Genomic DNA, 20,985 nt, shown 5'->3' with positions numbered 1-20,985 from the left:
TAAGGGCACTAATCCCATCCATGATGGCTCCACCCTCATGACCTAATCAGCAGGCAAAGTCCTTACCTCCTAATGCCATCACTTTGGGCATTAGGTTTCAGCGAATGAAACTGGGAGGGGACACATCCAGACCACAGCACTTTCTCTGGGGGGGAGAATTATCCCATGCCTTTTTCTTAGCTTCTGGTATTGCTGCCAATCCCTGGTGTTCTCTGGTCTGTAGACAAATCAATCCAACCTCTGCCTCCATTGGCATTCTCCCTTTGTGTCTTTTGTCTCCTCTCCTTTTTTCTTCTATGGATACAAGTCATACTAGTTTACAGCCCACCCTAAAGACCTCATCTTAATTTGATTATATCTGCAAAGAGCTTATTTCCAAATAAGGTCTCATTCATGGGTACTGGGGGATTAGGATTTTGTCATATCTTTTGGGGGACATGATTTAATCCATGCACGCTCCAGATATCTGGCACACACAGACCAAAAACCTTTATTTTTATTACCATCATTTATACTCTCGCACAATTTACAACTCTTACAATTTCTCAGTTCTGACATGAGTATCCCGTACTTGTTTCTCCTTCTTTCTCTTTTGGCAAATGTCTACCTTGTTTACTATAAAATCAGATTTTATAAAACTGTTTACTTTAAAAGCAGCAGATTTCAATTAATATACACCAAGAAATACTACATACAATCTTTAAAATATATAGAAATATGAGAGCAGTCTCCTCATGAACCGTATAAGGCAGTCAGCCAGTGGCACCCCCAGCAACTCTCCACAACAGGCAGAATTAACATGGGTGGAAGTTTCTCCTCCAACACGTACTTCATGTCCTCTTTTCTGAGACTCACAGATTTTACCACCATGCCTAGTTACCCTCTGGGTCAGTTCAAACACTCAAACAAACTCTTCTTGCACTGTGTAAGAATTTGGTGTTAGCAACTCATTCAAGCAAGCCAATTCACCAGAAGTCTCATGTTACTCCAAAAGCTTGGCACACATTCCAAGAACAGAAAAATTCCTTCCAGCTACTTTTATGCCTCACATCCCTGGCTAATCTGTAAGTTCCCTATTCTGGATTTCAACTCTTTCTTTCTTTCTCTCCAGATTTCCACCACTAATCTGGGCATGGTTTATTTATTATCTGTGCCCAGGTTCATCATCTTTTTCGAATCAGGCTAAAATCACTGTCTTGGCTAATGAATCACTGAGCTCTGCCCACAAAAAACCTCTGACTGGCATTTGTCTTACTTACTGACCTTTGACCTCTTACTCATTTCTTGAGCCAAACTACAGAATTGGAATTCCTTTCTGGATGGACTCTTCAAGAGCTCACACCCTTTTGTCTTTATGCTCTTAAAGTTCATTTTTCTCAACTCTCCATAGAAATCAAGACAGCTAGTATTTTTCTCTAGATATCAAAAAATACTTAAGATGACATATCTATAATTAGTAACTCCTCTCTCTCCATTCACAATCTCTTTTGGAGGGGGCTGTTGTCTTTTATAACCAGGCATTACTAAGTGAATAAGTGATGGAAACTTCAGAGAGAGATGATTCCTTTAAAGACTGTTGTCCCCAGTTAGCACTGACACTCCTGGTAACCCCCGACCCCAAACTATTGCTCCCCAATAATCCTTCAAGTTGCAAAGAATTTTTTTTCTGTTAATGATAAATCTTTAGTTCAAAGAAACGCTGTTCATTCACGTGCTCTCTCACACACTGTTTTAATTAAAGATTTTTGTTTATTTATTTGACAGAGAGAGAGAGAGAGAGAGCACAAGCAGGGGGAGCGGCAGAGGGAGAGGATTAGAAGCAGGCTCCCCCATGAGTAGGGAGCCCAATGCAGGGCTAGATCCCAGAACCCTGGGATCATGACCTGAGCCAAAGGCATATACTTAAGCCACTGAGCCACCCAGGCGCCCTTCTCTCACACACACTCTTGCCCTCTCTGCTTAGTTTTCTCCATTGAAGAACTTGGAATACTCTGAGTACCTCAACTCTATAATGCACTCACTCCCATCTTTATGACCCCCCCAAAAGAAAAGACTTTTCCTTCCTAAAATTGATCAAGCAACATCCCACAGGTAAGCGGACTCTACTGCATTTACATAACGCAGGACTCCTGACGGCTTTGCCAGGCAGTCTAGGACACTTCCACCCAACCTTCCCTGGCTCTCTCCCTCACTGGGCTCAGACCTGCACCACAGTCGCACTTGCACCTCCCTCCTTCCCTGCCCCTTGCCCCACCCCTTTTCTTCCACAGGTATTTGTTCCAATAAAATGCCTGCATTTAATCCTGCCTTGGCATTTGCTTCTCGGAAGACCCAGTCTGACACATCGGGATTAATATTTAAATTTATATTTCCCTGAAACTAGCAACTTTTAAATGGGTCCTCAGAAAATGGGGAAACAAACAGGAATTTTGTAAAGTAGATCTCAGATACAGAGTCCCTCCTTCCCCATTCCATTCATCCCGACCTTGAAAAGGAGACTAACAAAAAAAATTAGGCTTTTGAATAGTTGTATCAAATTAATAGCTTTCCTAATATTAAGAGATTCTTCTTTATGTACAAATTCATCCAGTTCTAATAAGAAGGAAGCAAGTTAGGAACTGTTACTTGAAATTAGCTACTTAGGTGTCTGTTTCTATGATTTAACTGTAAGCTCCTAGAGGGTTGGCATCCCATTTCATTCATTTTTTTTTTACTGAGTACTGGATTCGTAGCAAGTACTCAATAAATAATCTACTGAATGGAAGCAGGAAATGCTCAATCACAGTCAAGTATAAAGATGGGGAGGGTAGCTCCTAGACCCTTCTAGGGATATGAAAAAACATAAAATATATCTATTATCTTCATTATATAAACCATAGAAAATAAACTTCAAGTTCCATTTTACAAAATATAGAAAGCAAACATCAACAAAAATCTTCTTAGCTATAGTGGGAATAAGCAAAAGATAAAGTGAGAAAGATTATAAAGAATTTATTTTAAACTGTTGAGAAACTCTAACAGTGATACTCTACTGGTCAAAAATGGTTATCTTGCCTTTCTACGAACTGTCCAATACATAACATCTGGATTTAGGAGGATAAGTTGCAATAGTCATGTGGCTAGAGCCATAGATTTTATATATATATATATATATATATATATAATGCATATATATACTGTATATTATATAAGATATAGATTTCCTTCTACCAATAAACTTAACCCTACTGTAGACATATTCAAACTTCATTATTCATACACTGCCAGCAGACAGAATTATGTTTCTCCAGAACAAAAAGTCCTGTATTTTCCTACCATGTCAGGTAAAAGAGTTTCTTTAAAACAAAATATTGATCCACTTAGATGATAGTGGAAAGTTGACATTTACAAAATATTTCCATGACAGGAAATGGAAATAGAACTAAAAGAATTGAGAGTTAGATAATTAGACCCCACAATTTCTGATTCCTTCATTGTCATTAAGAAGAAGAGCAATTTATTTCACCAGCTGTTGGCATATTTGTGATGATTAAATTCTTACTATAGCAATGAAAACAAGTGTATCAGTGGAAATCTCAAACAATGAAGCTTTAACTAGTATTTCCCATAATAGATGAATATGTCTAAATTATACCTTGTCATTGAGGAATTTTTGCTGTACATTAATGGATTTAAAATCTAATTAACTTCCCTATACTCTTTAAGAACACCACAATAACACTGGCTTGACTCATAACTTTTAAGCACACTTAGTGAACTGGAGAAAGTGGAAAAAATATTCCACATACCAGAGGCAGAAAAAGCAGAAAACATTTTTCTTCCTTTCCTTTTCATTATTTTCCCCAGAACCTATTGCAAGTGGGGTGAGATTAAAGACGAAAGATATATCTAAAACAATCTATGGTAATTTAAAATGATTAATTCCAGGTCTTTTAACATATAAAATGCTCTAGTGGAAATTTTAGGTAGAGTAAATCCTGTCGAACTGCAAGTTGTCACTGAAGTATCTGACATCGGGAAGTCTAATTTTTGCACTACAACCTTAGGAAGAAAATAAAACCACAGCTCTTCACATTTCAAATTAACGTCACTTTTCCTATGAGTCAACCAAATAACAGATATGAATTGAAGAACCTACCAGTTTTAGGGCATGATAAAACATTTCATGATGAGCCCCCAGTTAAAGGAACTAATCCTAAAGAATTTAACATGCTTTATATGAAAAAATTAGAAAAGCAAATAATTCTAAGCAGTTAGAAGTAATGAATATATGAAAATTTTCAACTGAAGGTTAAGAAAAACAAGGAGACCTATAATTTTAGAAAGTATGACAAATTTGGTAGCAGAATAGAAAGATATGTGATTTTCTAGAAGAGATATTTTTTATTTAATATAGTAAGCAATGAAATTCTAATTATAAAAAGTGAATAGGTAGAAAAGAAACATTTATTCCTTTCTCAACGATACTATTCTCCTAGTTAGCTGTCTGAAGCCATTCAAACGAATAGAGTACGTCTCAAAAAACTGCTTACGAAATTTCATTATAAATGGCTTTGGTAACAAAATATGTTATACATACTAAAAATAAGCAAGCTTTCATGCTATAGCATTTTCTTTCTTTTCTTCATCCAACAAATATTTATGGAGCTCCTAGCACATAATTAAGCATTATTCTAGTGCTACGGATACAGCATGAACAAGATGGACTAAAATCCTGGCCAACATGGAACTTACTTTCTAGGTGAAATAAATGACAAGCAAGAAAATAAGTAAAAGGTCTAGTATGTTCCATTCCACTCTGATTCCATTGTCATTCTGCCATAATATTGTCCTTTGATTTAATGCTATTGGATGTAGTTTAAGTAAATTATAAGGTGATAAAAGCCTTTTGATATTTCCATAAACCCTCTTGGCCTGGTTCTAAGGTAGATCCGTCTTAAAAGAATTATCATGATATAAACCAGGGATCACCAAACTTTTTCTGTAATGAGTCATATATAAATATTTTAGGCTTTGCAGGCCACCTATGATCTATGTCACATGTTCTTCATTTTTTTTAACCCTTTAAAAATGTAAAACCACTCTTATCTCACAGGCTATACAAAAACATGCTGGGGCTGAATCTGACCTACTGCCATAGCTCTCCAACCTCTGCTCAAAATCTGAGTATTCCTGCTTTAAGTGGCTAGGTTTTTTTTACATTTATTCTTTTGCTCTTTATCATTCATTTTCCAAAATTTAATAAAACATTCTTTCCTAGAGCTACAATATTTCCAACCAGAGCAGCCTCAAAGTCAGTTCCAAAGAGCAGGGCTACCTGCTCTATTACAAACAAGCAGCAGAGAAATATTCTTGGCAAAAAACCCTTCCTAAGTCTATATGGTTTAGAGAGATATGGTGGTGGAGGTTGTAGATGCTCTCCACTAACTTCCTGGGGCAGACACATAGAAAGTCTAATGTTCCCTTACCTTGCTGGAGGAACATCAATATTGGAAGAAACAACTTTCCGTTTTTGCTCAAGGAGACAGATGGAGCGAGTGTTTTCTTTTTCATGGTCAAGGGCTCGGTTGGCTTTTTTGGTGTCTGCTGTTTTCACATCTTCCTCCATGGCCAAGGGAAACAAGTGTTGATGAGACATTTTTTTACTAGAGTCACGTTTTAAGTCCTCTGGTTGAAATGTGAAGGTCGTTTCCCGCTTAATGCTCCCCACCTGTGAAATGAAACACAAAAATTCTTATTCACCCAGAACATCAGCTTTGCATGACTATATGCAGATGACCCTAGAAGAGAACACAGATTAGAGACCTCCTTGTTCATGTTAAAATTTTATAGTTTAAATGAAAAAAAATGTAACATAAAAATAAAATAATTGACATTACAAAGTAATAGACATTTGATGCATCATCTTGCATAATGCTGCAAAACAAGCAGCATCACAAACATCAGAGGAACTTTCAGGCATACAAAAACTTTGAAGACTTGAAAGCATAATGCTTCTAAAACAAATCTAAAAATTTAATACATCACTGATTTCTCTTCTACAACTGAGAAACTCAATTAAGTAAATAAATTCTTAAATATTTCACACTAATGATGTTGAATAGAAGAGTGCTATAAACATAAAATGAGCCTTATCTTTGACTAAGAATAATGATCTTAACCATACTCTTTAGTTCATGAAGAACTGTTTTTTATCTTTTATCTACAGAAGTTAAGATCTTAATGAAATCCCTTATTAGTATGATGATAAAAAAGTCATTAATTTTTCTTATCATTTTTGACTAAATATAACAATGCTTAAGGTTTAAGACAAATATAAAATTAAGCCTCGGGGTCTTGACTCTGGTTATTTCAGAATTTGTGATGACTAAAAACAAAGACTGAAGTTAAAGAAAGATTTTTGTAAAGGTGGTTGGTATATTAAGTGAGGTTTGGAATGAACTTGTTAAAGCCATGAGCGTACAAAGAAGAGCCAGAGGGGGCACCTGGGTGGTTCAGTCGGGTAAGTATCTGCCTTCAGCCGAGGTCATGATCCCAGGGTCCTGGGATCAAGTCCCACATCGGGCTCCTTGCTCAGCAGGGAGCCTGCTTCTCCCTCTCCCTCTGCTCCTACCATGCTTGTGCTCTCCTCTCTCTCTCTCTCTCAAATAAACAAATAAAATCTCAAAAAAAGAAAAGTGAAAAAGAAAAGAAAAGTGATCAGTACTCCACTGCTCAGTGGATTGTGTTTCAAAATACGCACACCTATAAGGCATGTCACAGGCCCGTTCAACAGTTCATCCCTTTCGCGGACTTAGTCTGTAAAATAAAAAATCTTCACTTACCCACTAAATAGAGGATATGCTTCTTTCTTTCTTTTTAATTTTAGGTAGGAGGAAAAGCACAAAAAAATTGATCAAATAATTTAGAATTACAGAAGCTAAAGCCACAAACATAAGGCATTTTCAGAATAAAATGAGAATATGTGTGTTCAATATAGCATACTGGCAACATATGATATTAAAGACCAGAAATTTTCAGACTAAAGGGGAATTCTTAGGTATGCATGTTAGAGTCACAGGACCTGCTCACATATGAGAATTTCCAGAACCCAGTGATGAACGTGTGCCTTGGAGTCCACTTGGCTGGAATGTCTCTTTCAAACGAACATTGAGCTTTAAACTGAGCTCTCTTCTCTCCTTGGCCTGTACTTGTCAGGACAAAATGATCTTTTTCCTGTGGGGTTCCTGTCAGACCCAGCCCCAGGAAAATGATCAGCCACTTTTGGTCTTCTTGCAACTCATTAAAAAATTACCATATTTCTTAAAATGAGTGCTTTTAAGAGCTGTTTTAATGACATCAATACACAATAGAAAAATATAAAAAAATATTTCAAACTTCAAAAAAGGTAATGAATGTTCAATTAAAAAAATGTAGCTTGGAAAATCTACAAATGTAATTACTAATATTTCAAACATCCATCAGGAGTCACTTTCTATGTAATCTTTTCTGCCTGGAGGTAGGAGAGGGAGGTGCTTTTTCACCACCATAGCACCTCATTCCAAACCTATGTTACAAAAGGGATACGCTAAACACCAGGCATAGAAGATGAAAACAAAGGCCTGGTTTTGCCAACATAAATAGTTTCCTGCTAAGTGTCAAGTATTGCATTAATTAAATATTTAAGTAGTCATTAGTATTAAGTTGTAGCAATAATTGACATCTATACCTCCCTTGGGGCCAATTGTACTGGTTAAATGAATTCAATGCAAAGACAGGGTTAGTGGAGAACATTACAGGAAGCTCAGCTTTTAGTTTCAGAATTTTAGGGAAAAAAATCCAGCATTCTAAAGCAAATTAATACAAAGTAGAATAAATTTCCTATAGAAATTGTGGTATAATTATGTCATGCTCTTAGCCAAGACTTCATAAAAAAATACAGTAATATTCAACAGTGTAAGCTATAAATCTTCCATAATACATCTTAAACAAAAAATTAATCTCTCAACAGTAATGAGGGAATTTTAGCAATGTAATGGATTTCAAAGACTATTTAGCCCAAACTCCTTATATTAAAAGCGGAATTAAAAGGAATTAGAAATGGACCAAAGAGGACAAAAAAATATAGCAATGAGTAAGTAGTTTGGATACTTTGAGTCATGAATTCCACTGTGTGTAAAGCTGGTGGAAGAAGTGGGTGACAGGTGTAGATCTTCATTACATTACTAACCTTTAGAGTTTACATATAGAGATTACATGTTCTTTTTAACATTCTTTTATCTGTATCAGATAGTAACATTTAAAAGATTTTTTAAAAGAAGAGTTCACAGGAAAGCAGAGAGTGGGGAGAGTACATGAAGTCCAATCTTGAGGAAATGGCCCAGAGAGATAGGATGGTGGCTGGAGAGATGCTGGACAAGGGAAAATGTTCTAAGATGAGAGGTAATAGAGCATGTTTGAATGGAAAGAAAGGGATGAGTAAGGTTAGTAGTAGCAGTAGAAGGGGATAGGGCTGATATCCAGGTGTTGCACCATTAGCAGATTAGCGGAAGAACACAGCAAAGGAATCTATGAACCCTGATTAAATTTGCACCCCTATTAGATTAGTGGAACAAAGCAGCTAAAGGAAGATATGGTTCCATTTATATGAGGTTTCCAGAAAAGGCAAATCTATAAAGACAGAAAACAGACCAGTGATTGCCTGGGGGTGGGAGCAAGAACTGATAGTAAGTGCCCCCCAGAGAACTTTCTATGGTGGGGGAAATGTTCTAGAACTAGACTGTAATGATATCTGTATGATGCTATAAATTTATTAAAAATCATTGAACTGATTTTTATGAGATGTATATTATGGTATGTAGATTATACTTCAACAGTACTGTTAATTAAAAAAAAAAAAAAAGAACTAAGCCAGGAGTAACTGGTGTGGAAAGTATATTCACAAAAGCCCTGAAACCAGAACCTGGGAAATTTCTGGTGCTTGTAATGCAGCTTCCATAAAGCCTATGAATCTTTTTTTTTTTTTTTTTTTGAAACACGGGTGATGTGGCAAGCCAGGCTGTCGCAAGCAATTGCATTCTTATATCCTGCATACTGGTAAGATGGGACTCAATCCAGTCTCCACTCAAGCCACAACCCCTGGCTTTGTCACCCATGGAAGAGAGACACGTTTCTCATTCTCCCACCTGGAGGGGAATTTTTGTACTTCATCTGTCCAAAGAGGGCACTCTTATTTATTTTTTCCCCAGTTTGCACAATGCCCTGGTGACAAAAGGCAGTCTTCTGATGATCTACATGGCCTGGGCCAAGTTAGCTTCCTTCCTGGAAGCAGATATCAATGAATTATGTGACTCCTATGAGCTGGATAGCTTTGATAATAGAAACGTTGAGGGTATCAGAAGAAGCACTATGCTACAGCTCAAAAGGAGGCAAAGGGTTCAACACAGAAGACAGCCAGAAAACAAACACAATCTAGAAGCCCCGAGTGACAAATAATGAAGAAAAACAGCAAGACTGTTGACTAGTAATTTCTAGGAGGAAATACAAGGCTAAGGTTTAGGAATAATCTTAGTCTAGATTAAGAAAAAATAGTGTCTCCTGCCCAGGAAAGGATTCCTCTGACTATCCCACACTGATAAGACTGGATGTTAAAAGGTAGCAGTATTTGATTTTGGATGCACATTTCAAGATGGACACGGACAAATGGAATAAAGATAACAGAATGATCAGTATGGCAAATGATCTTATTGGGAGGAACTGGGAGTATTTTGTCTAGAAAACAGAAGAGTTATGCCCCACACAGCTGCTCTTAGATGAATGGAGAGCTCTCCTAAAGAAGAGGAATTTGAGTTCTCCTGTGTTCTTCTAGAAACAGGATCAATGACAACCACTTCTGCTTCTAGCTAACTCCCATCTGACCTTAGGGTTTACTCGCTCTTCCTCTTTTCTTCTTCTCTTTTACCAGATTGTAAATGAAATACTGTGTATCTATAAGAAATACCACTTTCTACTTACCTGTGTTTTCATGGAGTCATAAACTGTTAAGTAGGTAGATTGTCAGAAGCTACCTCGTCTCACCTAAACATTTTATTTTTCACTGCTTCTGTAGAGTTTAAATGTACTTTTCATTTTTAAAAGTGTTACAAAATATATGCTTATTCTTAAATTTTCAATAAAAATATGTATAAAATAAAATGGGGAAAGCTTTCTATTCCTCCCCACTCTTTTCCCCGCCCTGCCTAGTCAAGTCCAATCCTTAGAGAGAACAGCTTTTAACAATTTACTGCAACACGTCAAATTATTTAAAATGCATTAAGTACCTATCAATGCATATATACTATTTGGAGCATCTAAACATGAATGTGATTATACTACATGTATTATTCTGCAACTTATTTTCTTACTTCACAATAAATCAGGGGCAACTTTTCATGTTAGTAGTAGATCTACTCATTTTTTAAAACACTGAAAACTATAACAGTTCATGAGATCAGATTTTTTTAATTGATTTTTTTTATGAGACTTTTTTTAAAGATTTTTTAAAATTTTCTTTATTTGACAGAGAGAGACAAAGTGAGAGAGGGAACACAAGCAGGGGGCAGTGGGAGAGGGAGAAGCAGGCTTGATCCCAGGACCCTGGGATCATGACCTGAGCTGAAGGCAGATGCTTAACAACTGAGACACCCAGGTGCTCCTAGCTGATCTCTTCTTGAGAGACACTGAGGTTCTTTTCAATTTTTCATTATTAAGAATAATTCTACAGTGAACATCCTTGTATATGTATGCATGTAGCTTTATGCATTTGTGCAAGCATTTTTCTGCAAGAAAAATTCCTGGAGGTTGGAATTTCTGAATCCAACAACCAAAATGTTCTTTATAGGGGAACAAAGTCTGGAACACCCACATGATGGACATACCATGAAGTCACCAAAAGAAGGTTATCAAAAAATATCCATGATCTATTAAGAGAAAAACATTTGTCCATGATCTATTAAGAGAAACAGTCAAGTTGCAGACTAATATGTTAGGCATGATTGCACTGCATTTAAAAAACAGAGTAGTTTGCTAAGGAGCTATACACCTTAAGGAACAGAAGACTGAATGGGCCAAGAGGGCACTTTGACTTCTTTTCTTATATAATTAGAAATGCTTATGGATGGACACACACACACACACACACACACACACACACACACATGCACACAAGTTTTAGGTGGTGAGATTATGGAAGACTTATGTATTTAAGGTTTTCAAATTAAAAAATTAAAATAAAGACAATTTAAAAAATAAGATTCACAAAAATTATGAGGAATAATGCTCTGTGCTAAATGACATATAAGGAAACTGGGACTCTCAACTACTGTTGGAGGGAGCATACATGTTGTAGGAGGCCCACCTGGTGAAAGGTAGCAAATTTAATTGTGCATCCCTTTGTTTTAGCAATTCTACATCTAAGGAAAAAAAAAGAGAAAAGCACACAAAGATATTTATCCCAGAACTTTTTTTCAGAACTATTTATAACATTAAACAAATGCAAATTCCCTAAACACCCATCAATAAATTTGGGGTTAAGATACATAAGCAAAATGTATGGTTAAAAACTGAGATATATCTCTATATTTATTAAAATGGAAAGACATCTAATGTATTAACTGAAAACAAAGGAAATCCAAATGAATATATGTAATATGATTTCAGGAAAGAAAGATGTGTCCATATAAAGAGAGAGAAAATTCTAAAAGGACATTCCAAAATGTTAGGAATGGTTTTCCTTGGGAGCAGATTTATAGGCTAATTTTCCTTTCTATTTTGTTTGCATATAATTTGGTATTTTAAAACCTATGAAATTATTCTATGATGAAAAAATACACATCATTTTTATATAATTGTTTCTCAAGAATCTGGCATTTATATAGCTAATACTCTTTCTTCTACTAGCTTTCAATTATTAGTATATATGCATATATTAAAGGGGAAAATGAATTACTTAAAATAATGCACTCACTTGCACTATTACTTTCATTGATTATCAGCACCTCTCAATCATATTGTACTACAATAACTACCATTGAATTCCTTCTTTCTACCCAACACAGAAGCCCTTCATGCAGCACATCACAGATACATGCATTATCCAGTGTATTTTCTTGCATGGGAACAAAGCTTCAGTGTTCAATTATATGAGAATACTACCAATTACTGAGTTAACGAACAAATAAAACTTAAAATTTTTATTCCAATGAACAGCTTTTGTTTTCCTAAAAGAAGATAAACAACATAACTATAAATATGATATACTAGGGGAATTGCAGTATTTTAAACAAGAAGTTAACAGTATCTATTTAAATCTTGAATATCTCTAAATGATGTCCTTTGTAAATTGGATGCCACTTTCTAAGACAGGGACTGAAGCTCATCAGCTTTTCTCAATACAAAAACAGCTGGTTTTCATAGGAGGATTCTAACAGCTCATTAGAAAAGAGGATGGCTTCTAACATCAGCCCACTTACTTGATCAATCCTTTCTTCTGTCTACACTCAAGTGCATTCCAGGCCACCTTAATCCTAACAATCTCCCTATGGATTTGCAGTAGTGAAATGCCAAAAAGTATGTGTCAACACTCCCTCTTGGAAACTGTCCTTGCTTACTCATCTCAACCCAATAAAATTTGAGGAGTTGGCTCTGGAGATTAACTGGATTTCCAGGAATAATCTGCAGAAAGCCAACCCTTTTGCCTTTTGGGGTTTTCTGCATAGTAAGAAAGTAAAATTGAAATTCTGTAAAAGAGAATGAAATTCATGCCACAGCAAAACCACTCTGGGAGAGCAAGACTTAGGAAGCAAGTGAATAGTCTATTTGGCCAAGGAACTCTTTAAGACTCTTCCATTCACCAGGAAACCACACAGACATACATGAAAAACTCTGTAAGAGAATTTTTCCTATTTCAGATTGTGTTTCCCCACATTAAGATCTGTTTTTTAGTTTTGTTTTTTTTTTAATTTTATTTATTTAATTGACAGAGAGAGAGAGAGAGAGAGAGACAGCATGAGAGGGAACACAAGCAGGGGGAGTGGGAGAGGGAGAAGCAGGTTTCCAGCCGAGCAGGAAGCCTGATGCGGGGCTTGATCCCAAGACCCTGAGATCATGACCTGGGCCGAAGGCAGTCGCTTAACCAACTGAGCCACCCAGGCACCCAAAGATCTATTTTTTAAACTTGTTTTCAAAACACATAGATATACATTACATATTTAGTGACTGATGACAATGGCATATCAACCACAGTATGGAATATGTAGTCAGACCCAAAGATTTTCAAACATATCTCACATGTCACAAAGAAAGCAAAGCTTACATTAATAATAGGAACAACTGATTGTAAACTAATTTAAAATATTACCACTAAGGGTCATGCTCAAAGAAAGATCGGGCTCTTGAATCGTTAAAAAGTATGTCCAAAAACAGTCAACAGAACTCTCCTCATCACTTTAGATTAAATTCTTCAAATTTCATGCTAGGTACACAGAAAAATAAGTCTCATGGCAAATCTATCCAGTCTTAATGAATAGGTGTAATAGAAACACTTTAAAAAAATTGCTTGCAATTGCTAGGCCATTGATTATATTATTCCCTTAGTCCTCTGAAACTAATGAAGTATTTTGACAGCTTTATCCTCAAGTATATTATTTCTCTGTACCAAGACAGTGAATGGCAGATGAAAGTCAGACTGGTTGGGTGGTGTGAAGATGGGGCAAGAAGTAAAACTTATCACAACAGAGTTGAAACCCTGTGTTAGGTTCCAACATCATGCATACAAGTACACTATCTCAGCAATCAGGGTTGTTAATGCTGGGTTTACCACAGCAAGTTTTAACTTTAATATCCTCACAACTTAATAGTCAACAAAGCATGACTTGGCTTGCCTAATGGCAGATTAGTCAGCTGCACATTTAGCAAAGTTATTGCAAAAATGTTTGGTGGAAGACTTCTTGGCTGAAGTTTCAAGCCTTCTATTAAAATTATGCAAGCGAGAACACACAACTTAAATATTTTTTTTTTAAATCCTTTCTGAAAAGCCCTGAATGGAAATACCTATTTCTATAAAGTACAATATAGACTCAGGCTCTGTTCAAGTTACCTGCATATCCTTTCCAACCAAATGTAAGGAAAGAGGGGAAATCAACATCAATATGGCTCAACCTTATTGGATTTAACTTCAGCATACAGAATTTTTAACTTATCACATCAATTAGGTATTCCATTTGTTTTATATAAATCAAAGTTTAACTGAACCAATCACATCCAATCCATGGGAAAATGCTGTGGCCTTTACTTCCGAATATATCCAGAATCCAACCACTTCCCACCACCTTCCACAGCCAAGCCACCATCACCTCTTGCCAGGATTTGCACAATAGTTTCCACCCTGGATCCCTGCTGGCATCCTTGCCCTGCCTCCCACATGCCCCAGTTCCTTCTCAGTAACAGTAGCCTGTCTTATCTCTTAAAAACAAGAGTCAGATCATGCCCTTCCCCATCTCAGAACTCTCCAATGGCTCCCCATTTTGCACAGAATAAAAGCCTCCAGGCAAGGGCCTCATCCGAGCTGGCTCCCCTCTATCCTTCCTTCTCCCTCTCCTGCTTCCTTCCCCGACCAGTGCTGGCCTTGAACGTGGCAGACACACCCCTGCCTTGGGGCCTTTCCACTGGCCACCCCATCTTCCAGGAATGTTCTTCCTACATATACCCACACTGCTTGCTTCCTCACCCTTTCATTCTTTTTGCAAATGTCTCCACCCTCTAAAGTTGCAGCGCTTTTCTCCCAATCCACATCTGCCATATTCTATTTTATATTGTTCTTTAGCACTTACCATTTCACAATGAACTGTATAATTTACTATTTATTATGTTTATGGTCCGGGCTGCTCTACCAGAGTGTTAGCTCTATGAGAATAGACATTCTTTGTTTTATGTACTGATGTTTCCCAGCACCTAGAAGAGTGTTTGAAACACAGTGGACCCTCAATAAGTATTGGGGAATAAATAAATGAATGAATTTTCAGGTGATTATATGTGCTATATGGTAGCACCTACTAATAAAGACTAAGGAGGATGGATGTCAAGTTCCTGAGGCTGCAAGGTGTGGGGTTCTTCGATCTAAAAGAAATTTCCTAAGTTACCAGAAGGAAATAGTGAATTGTACTATATTTGGGGAAGAAATAAGTGAAGCACAGAATGGTCACCATCTTAATCCTTTCCTTATCAAGGTATTCAACTTTATTTCATGGAGGACTTTATCTCTAGGAATGCAACCCTTATTTTATAATAAAATCTATAGAGAAAATAGGATTAATTTTACTGTTTAAATTAAGGGACTCTGGACCTTCCTTCTACAAATATCACCAGGTTAATCCAGGACAAACATACAGAGAGAAAATAAGGCATAATTTCAGAAGCAAGGCACAGTTAAAGTTGTATGATTTTCAAAACTCCTGGGAAATGAAGATTCCTGGAGAGTAAAGTGTTAGGGGCAGGTCATCAAGCAGCCTAGTCCCCAGGGATGCCTGGGGACACTTCCTCACACCTGCCTGTGGTTCCCAGCAGATCCAGCCCACTTGCTCTCCCAGGGAATCCTAACATTCATAGTCAAGAATAACAATGATAATCAGTGCTGTCTTCAATGTCTTCCACATTTGGTTTACAGTGACTATTTGAGTCCCACCTGACCTTCTTAGAAGCTTCTTTCTGAAGGAGTAGAGGCAGCTGTTTTACTGAGAGACAGCTGACCTATAGAAGACTGCTCATACTAATTGTTGTGACTGTCACACAGAGCCTCAACTGATGGCCACTGCCACTGCCAGGAGGAGCTGGGGCCCCTAGGCACAGAACAGACCTTCGTTGTCTCTGACCTTTCCTCCTTGGAGGCTCTTCCCAAGGGACCACTTTCACTGGCACCTTGCCCTGCCCCACCACATTGAATAGAAGGGCTACTCTAGAGACAGCAGACTTCACAGGGCCTTTCCCACACCCCTACTGGAGCCCATCCTCCATCTCCCTGATGGCCCCTCTGCCCCCCTGCTGAGCATCTCTGAGCTCCCTTGTCCCCACCTGGCCTGAATCCTAGGCACGAATACACAGCTAGAAAAAGGAGATTCCTGGGAACTCAAGCAGCATGTTAAAGCTCATTTTTTTAATGGGTTAAATAGTTATTTGCTTCTGACCTGGGAATCAAATCAGACTTTAAAACATGGTTCCTCTGACCAAACCACACATTTCCCAAAAGTGGTTGGAATAGAACTTTATGGAAAGTTGTTGAATGTACTTCTGACATGTATTTAAAAAAAAGCAAATCAGTTTTTGAAGAGAGTATTGCACATTTTCTCTGGGCATAAACAGGGCCAAGAGAATCTTTTCTTTCAGGAATCTGATAGGAGAGAGCTAGAAACTGATGTCGATTAGTAGCGGTGGCTGGAAATAACAGCGCAGGTGACAAGGCCAGCCCATGTGCACATGAGAAACTAGAGGAATCCAGGGAAGAGTCAAGAGGAAGGATGAGCAGACTCTGGAGAGAAACAGGGACAGAGGGCAAAAGGATCCTCAGACACACGGGATCTGAGGGCTACCTCTTCCCCCCACACTCCAGTCCTATACCCGTCCACACCTGAGGGCCCGCTGCAGGCTGTCTCCTGTTACAGGCCTCGATCTTCCCCTCACAAACATAATCCCCACCCACCCACCCACCTCACCCCACTTTTCTCTTCTGTAAAACCTGCACTGGTTTCAACTTCTTGCAACAAAAAGCAAGAGCATTAGACTATCTAACCCAATACCCTGAATTCCTTTAGCAATAGAACTATAAAGATGGTTTCTCAAACTCAACAGTGGTTGCCACAGTCTGACACAGCTTGTTTAATTTTCAGAGAGATTAAGAAGCACATTTTCAGGGAAAAAAAAGAATATTCGTTGCTAAAGTTTCTTCCTTAAATATATATTTCACTTAAAATACAATTTATTATTCCTCAGAGCAGTAAACAGCAGGTGAAATTAAAAACTAAAGTTGAAAACGAACGAATTCACACTTAAGCTTGGGTTGTGCTCTTAATTCACAGCCAGCCAATCACTTTAACTAGCTGCACAGATGACTAAATAAAACCTGTTAATAAATGCAGCTAGAGTGTATTCAAAAATTTAAGCAATGCATATTAGAATAAATTTGTGTATCTGCTGATCATAAATTTAATTCTTTAAAATAAAGGTCCAACTGGCATAGAAGGGAGTAGATAAGAATAAGAGGGAGAAATGTCTCCCACTTCAGCACAGTCTTTCATAAGAAGGCAGATGGGTCAACAGAAGAACTGGGTTAACCCATGATAAATGATTGCATGCAGACCTTAAGATAAGAAGGTGTGCTTATGGCATTTCAGCCTGTTCCTGATCCTTCCTTCCTGCCTGGATGCTTATGGACTTCATGTTTGCTTAGCCAGCTATAATAAATGTGCAAATATGTGTGTGTGTGAGAGAAAGTGTGCATATATGTATAAAAGAATAAATAAATACAACACATATATACATATGTCTTAGCAGTTCTGCTCCTGCTAGAACCAGACTGATATAATTTAAAACATGGTATAAAGTATTTATGTTTTACCCATCTCTCTCCTCCGGTAGTCCAGAAGCTACTTGGAGGCAGAGAACAAGTTTCGCTTGGCTTTGTATGTGATATATACATCAGATTTATTTGACACCTGTTATATGCATTCTTGGCACACACTGGGTGCTTGATAAATGTTTACTTAGTTAATGTATAAGTGATGATAATACGGCAAGGGGGCTAGTCTGTAAGAGCTGAAAGGAAGATCTGTAAAATCAAGGGACAGAGTGATTACTATTCCATATTCACGATATTCTAAAGTATACAGAAGACAATAACAAGAGTTAGTAGTAATAATAATAATGATGACTACATTTATGAAGCCCTTACTAAATACAAGACATTACATTAAAATTTCTTCATATACGTTATTTCACTCCCATCCCCCCCAAAAAAAATCCTAAGAGAACTTGGACTGTTAGTCCTACTGTTCCTGTTGTCCAAACTTTACAGGTAAAGAAACGAAGGCACCCAGAAATTACATAACTGACTCAAGATCTCACAGATCTTCCCCCTCACCTGCTCTCTCCTGTACCTACCTCTCTACTGGTTACTTCCCATCAGTAATCAGATATGCTCCAATATCTCTTCTCTTGACCTCTGATCCTGCTCAACGACTGCACCTCTGCTGTATTCTCTGTCACAGTCAAGTTACCAATAACATGTTCATATGAGCTGTCTTCACTCCCCTACCTCCTATTCCTTACCTCTCTGACTTATTGTAATCGATTTCTACTTCCACCAAAAGAAAAGATGCTTTTGCTAGAGTCACAGTGAACTACATATCACTACATTTAATAAATGCACATCTTCCAATTTCTATTCTTGACAGTACTAAACACAATTAGACTCCTTGAAGCATCATCTTGGCTTTATGATAGCAGGATGAGTCCCAATTCGTATTTGCAGAAGAAAACAAGGGAATCCTCTAGTTAGCTTAAACAGAAAGAGGGTTATTGGTAGTTCAGAAATCTCCAGGAAGCCTGGCGAGTCAGATGGGGATGTTCAAAAGGACAATGACAGAAGAAAGAAACCACGCTGAAAGATGAGCAGGAAGCACAGAGCCAGGAGAAAAGTTCAACCCTACCACAAGTCTGAACTAGAAAAAGTACCACAGCACTGCCTCCCACCACTCAAATCCCATGACAACAGGTACTGAAAACTAGAACTTCCATGACAGATACCCCAGCAGCACCAGGAAACTTTGACACTACGTCTGTCGGAAGATGTCTTCAGCACGTGGCCACCCTTCACTGTCTTTCTCAGCCTCTTGTCACATGCCTCATGTATTGGCAGAACCAAAGTCACACACAGTTCTAGCTGCAAGGTATTCATTCTGGGAAATTCTGGCCACAGTAACATGGGAAAATAACACAGGAGGGGATGGCAGAGGTGTTGAATGAACCAATCTACAGTATCTGTCACACCACCATACATTTCTAGATTTCCACACTTTTGGTCTTTGCAGCGTCTTCTGTCTGTGACCTCCAACACATATTTTTAGTCTATGCACTTCTCTCTTCTTCCATGGCTAACAGCATTTTTCACTTGGACTACTGCAATTCCTTCCAGTCTAAATTACCCACTTCCACTCTTAATCCCCAAGAATCCACACATTACTGAGAGAATCAAATAAGAAAGATTTTATAACTGTAACATACCCTATAAAAATGATTGCTAATAAACTATTGTTCTTAGTTTTAACTTTTAAACTTTTTAAAACACCATTTAAGTAGGAAGCTACATGTGTCACAACTTGAAGGTGCTAGAAAGATCCCCAGTCTCTATCTGTAACCTGACGGCTAAGAATAATGCCAGAAATTCTAACAATAGGGTTAAGTCATACTTATATCATGAATCCAGCACCTCTGGCTAAACCACATATATCCCGGGAAAAGGAGTTTATATTTGTTGTGAAATTATATAAAACTGGGATCAAATCTTAGCCCTTTCTGCATTTTAAGGTCTGCTCCTCTTCTTTAAAGAGGGATCACAGGTGGGTAGAAAGGATTAAATGGAAATATCTAATAAAGTGACTGATCCATGGTAAATAGGCAATGAACTCTAGCCCTTTCTCTCTGTCAGTATCTTATTGAGAACTAGTTTGTGAGAGTGATTAATAACCATTGTGATGGTTAATGAAAGATGCAGGGTTGTAGCAATCTGATACAGGCTTAGTGTGTAAAAGGGACTACAAACCCACAGAAAAGGAGGTCCCGGTGGAGGACAATGGGGCTCTGCTCAGATAAAACAGTATGGGCCCCTGGGGGCAGCCAGAGGAAGGGAAGGCTTTTGGGAGCCTAGAGTGGGAAGAGGGTCATAAGAAAAATAGAGACAGCAATAAAACCAGGAAGAGATCACGAAATCCATCTCACTCACTTCAGAGCTGGTGCCTGGAGCGAGCCCAGTGGGGTGCCATCAGTGTCTCTGACCACTGTACACATCACCCCACACGCTGAGCTCTAACCTGCCTCAGAAAAGCCTCGGAAATAGGAACCACAGTGAAGATGAGCAGGTAGAGTAGGTGCTCAGCAATGGCACGTCATTCCTTGCTTTACTTTTTGTCCCAGAGCTTGTTACATAAGAGCGGCAATCTTCCCCAAATGAATGCAATCCTACACGAGTCTCCTTAACACAGACGGAGGGCAGGCCTGCAAGCTAGGCAAGGCCAAACGGAAGTTTACCTTCTCACCTGCTGATGGGTGATTTCATCTTCAACCCAGGAAATGAGCCAAAAGACGACCCTACATTGGCTGTTGCTAAAATGTACCCCGTGGCTATTTATCACTGCAAATCATGTAGAAGAAACTGCTTTCCACCAATATATCTCATATATTTGGCCTATGAACTAACTCAATTTATAGGTTTTTTTTTTTAAAAACAGGAACCTTATATTAGTATAAACTTTACTAATTTAGTAAAGTAGGAACTTTGTATTCATTTGCATATTCTAGAACAGTGCTATTTAATGTAGAACTTTTAAAGGCGGACTTTGTAGGAGAGGGATTTTGTCAGTAGTTTACAGGCTCCGTATACTAACATTCTTCTTCCCAACACACCATGTGGCCCCGACACCCCTGGTAGAAGAAATGAAAGTTGGCTGGTAGCCAAGCAGTGCTCCTCACAGGACCTTACACAGCGCAAAGATTTGTGTTCATGAATGTCAAAGGTCACATATTCTGGTTTTTTTAGAAGTTGAAACATTTTGCTCATGTGCTATTTGAAGGACATTCTATAAAAAGAAAGTAAAATATGAACAAGCCACAATTTATTCTCTAGCTTCGAAAGGCAAGTAAGTTGTTTACAGCCAAAAACATGTACATTCTTCCAGGAAAACAGCAGACAAGTGATAGACACTA

The 20,985-nt window shown here is 37.9% G+C and overlaps 1 protein-coding gene across 3 annotated transcripts in view; it reads right to left on the bottom strand.

Moving 5' to 3' along the window:
• The window catches only part of ZNF704 (zinc finger protein 704), a 225,323-nt gene that overhangs the window by 172,204 nt on the left and 32,134 nt on the right, over window positions 1-20,985 (bottom strand). For all 3 annotated transcript variants that reach the window (XM_088023126.1, XM_088023127.1, XM_028110726.2), the window contains exon 2: window positions 5,469-5,710. In XM_088023126.1, coding sequence (XP_087879252.1) covers window positions 5,469-5,710 — 242 coding nt within the window. The remainder of the gene's footprint in view (window positions 1-5,468; window positions 5,711-20,985) is intronic.

This window comes from Eumetopias jubatus, unplaced genomic scaffold, assembly GCF_037043125.1.
Source record: "Eumetopias jubatus isolate StellerSeaLion01/CBP00866 unplaced genomic scaffold, mEumJub1_p1.0 scaffold_4, whole genome shotgun sequence".
NCBI classification, from domain to species: Eukaryota; Metazoa; Chordata; class Mammalia; order Carnivora; family Otariidae; genus Eumetopias; species Eumetopias jubatus.
The sequence above is the reverse complement of the archived record's forward strand: the minus strand, read 5'-3'. Positions and strand labels throughout refer to the sequence as shown.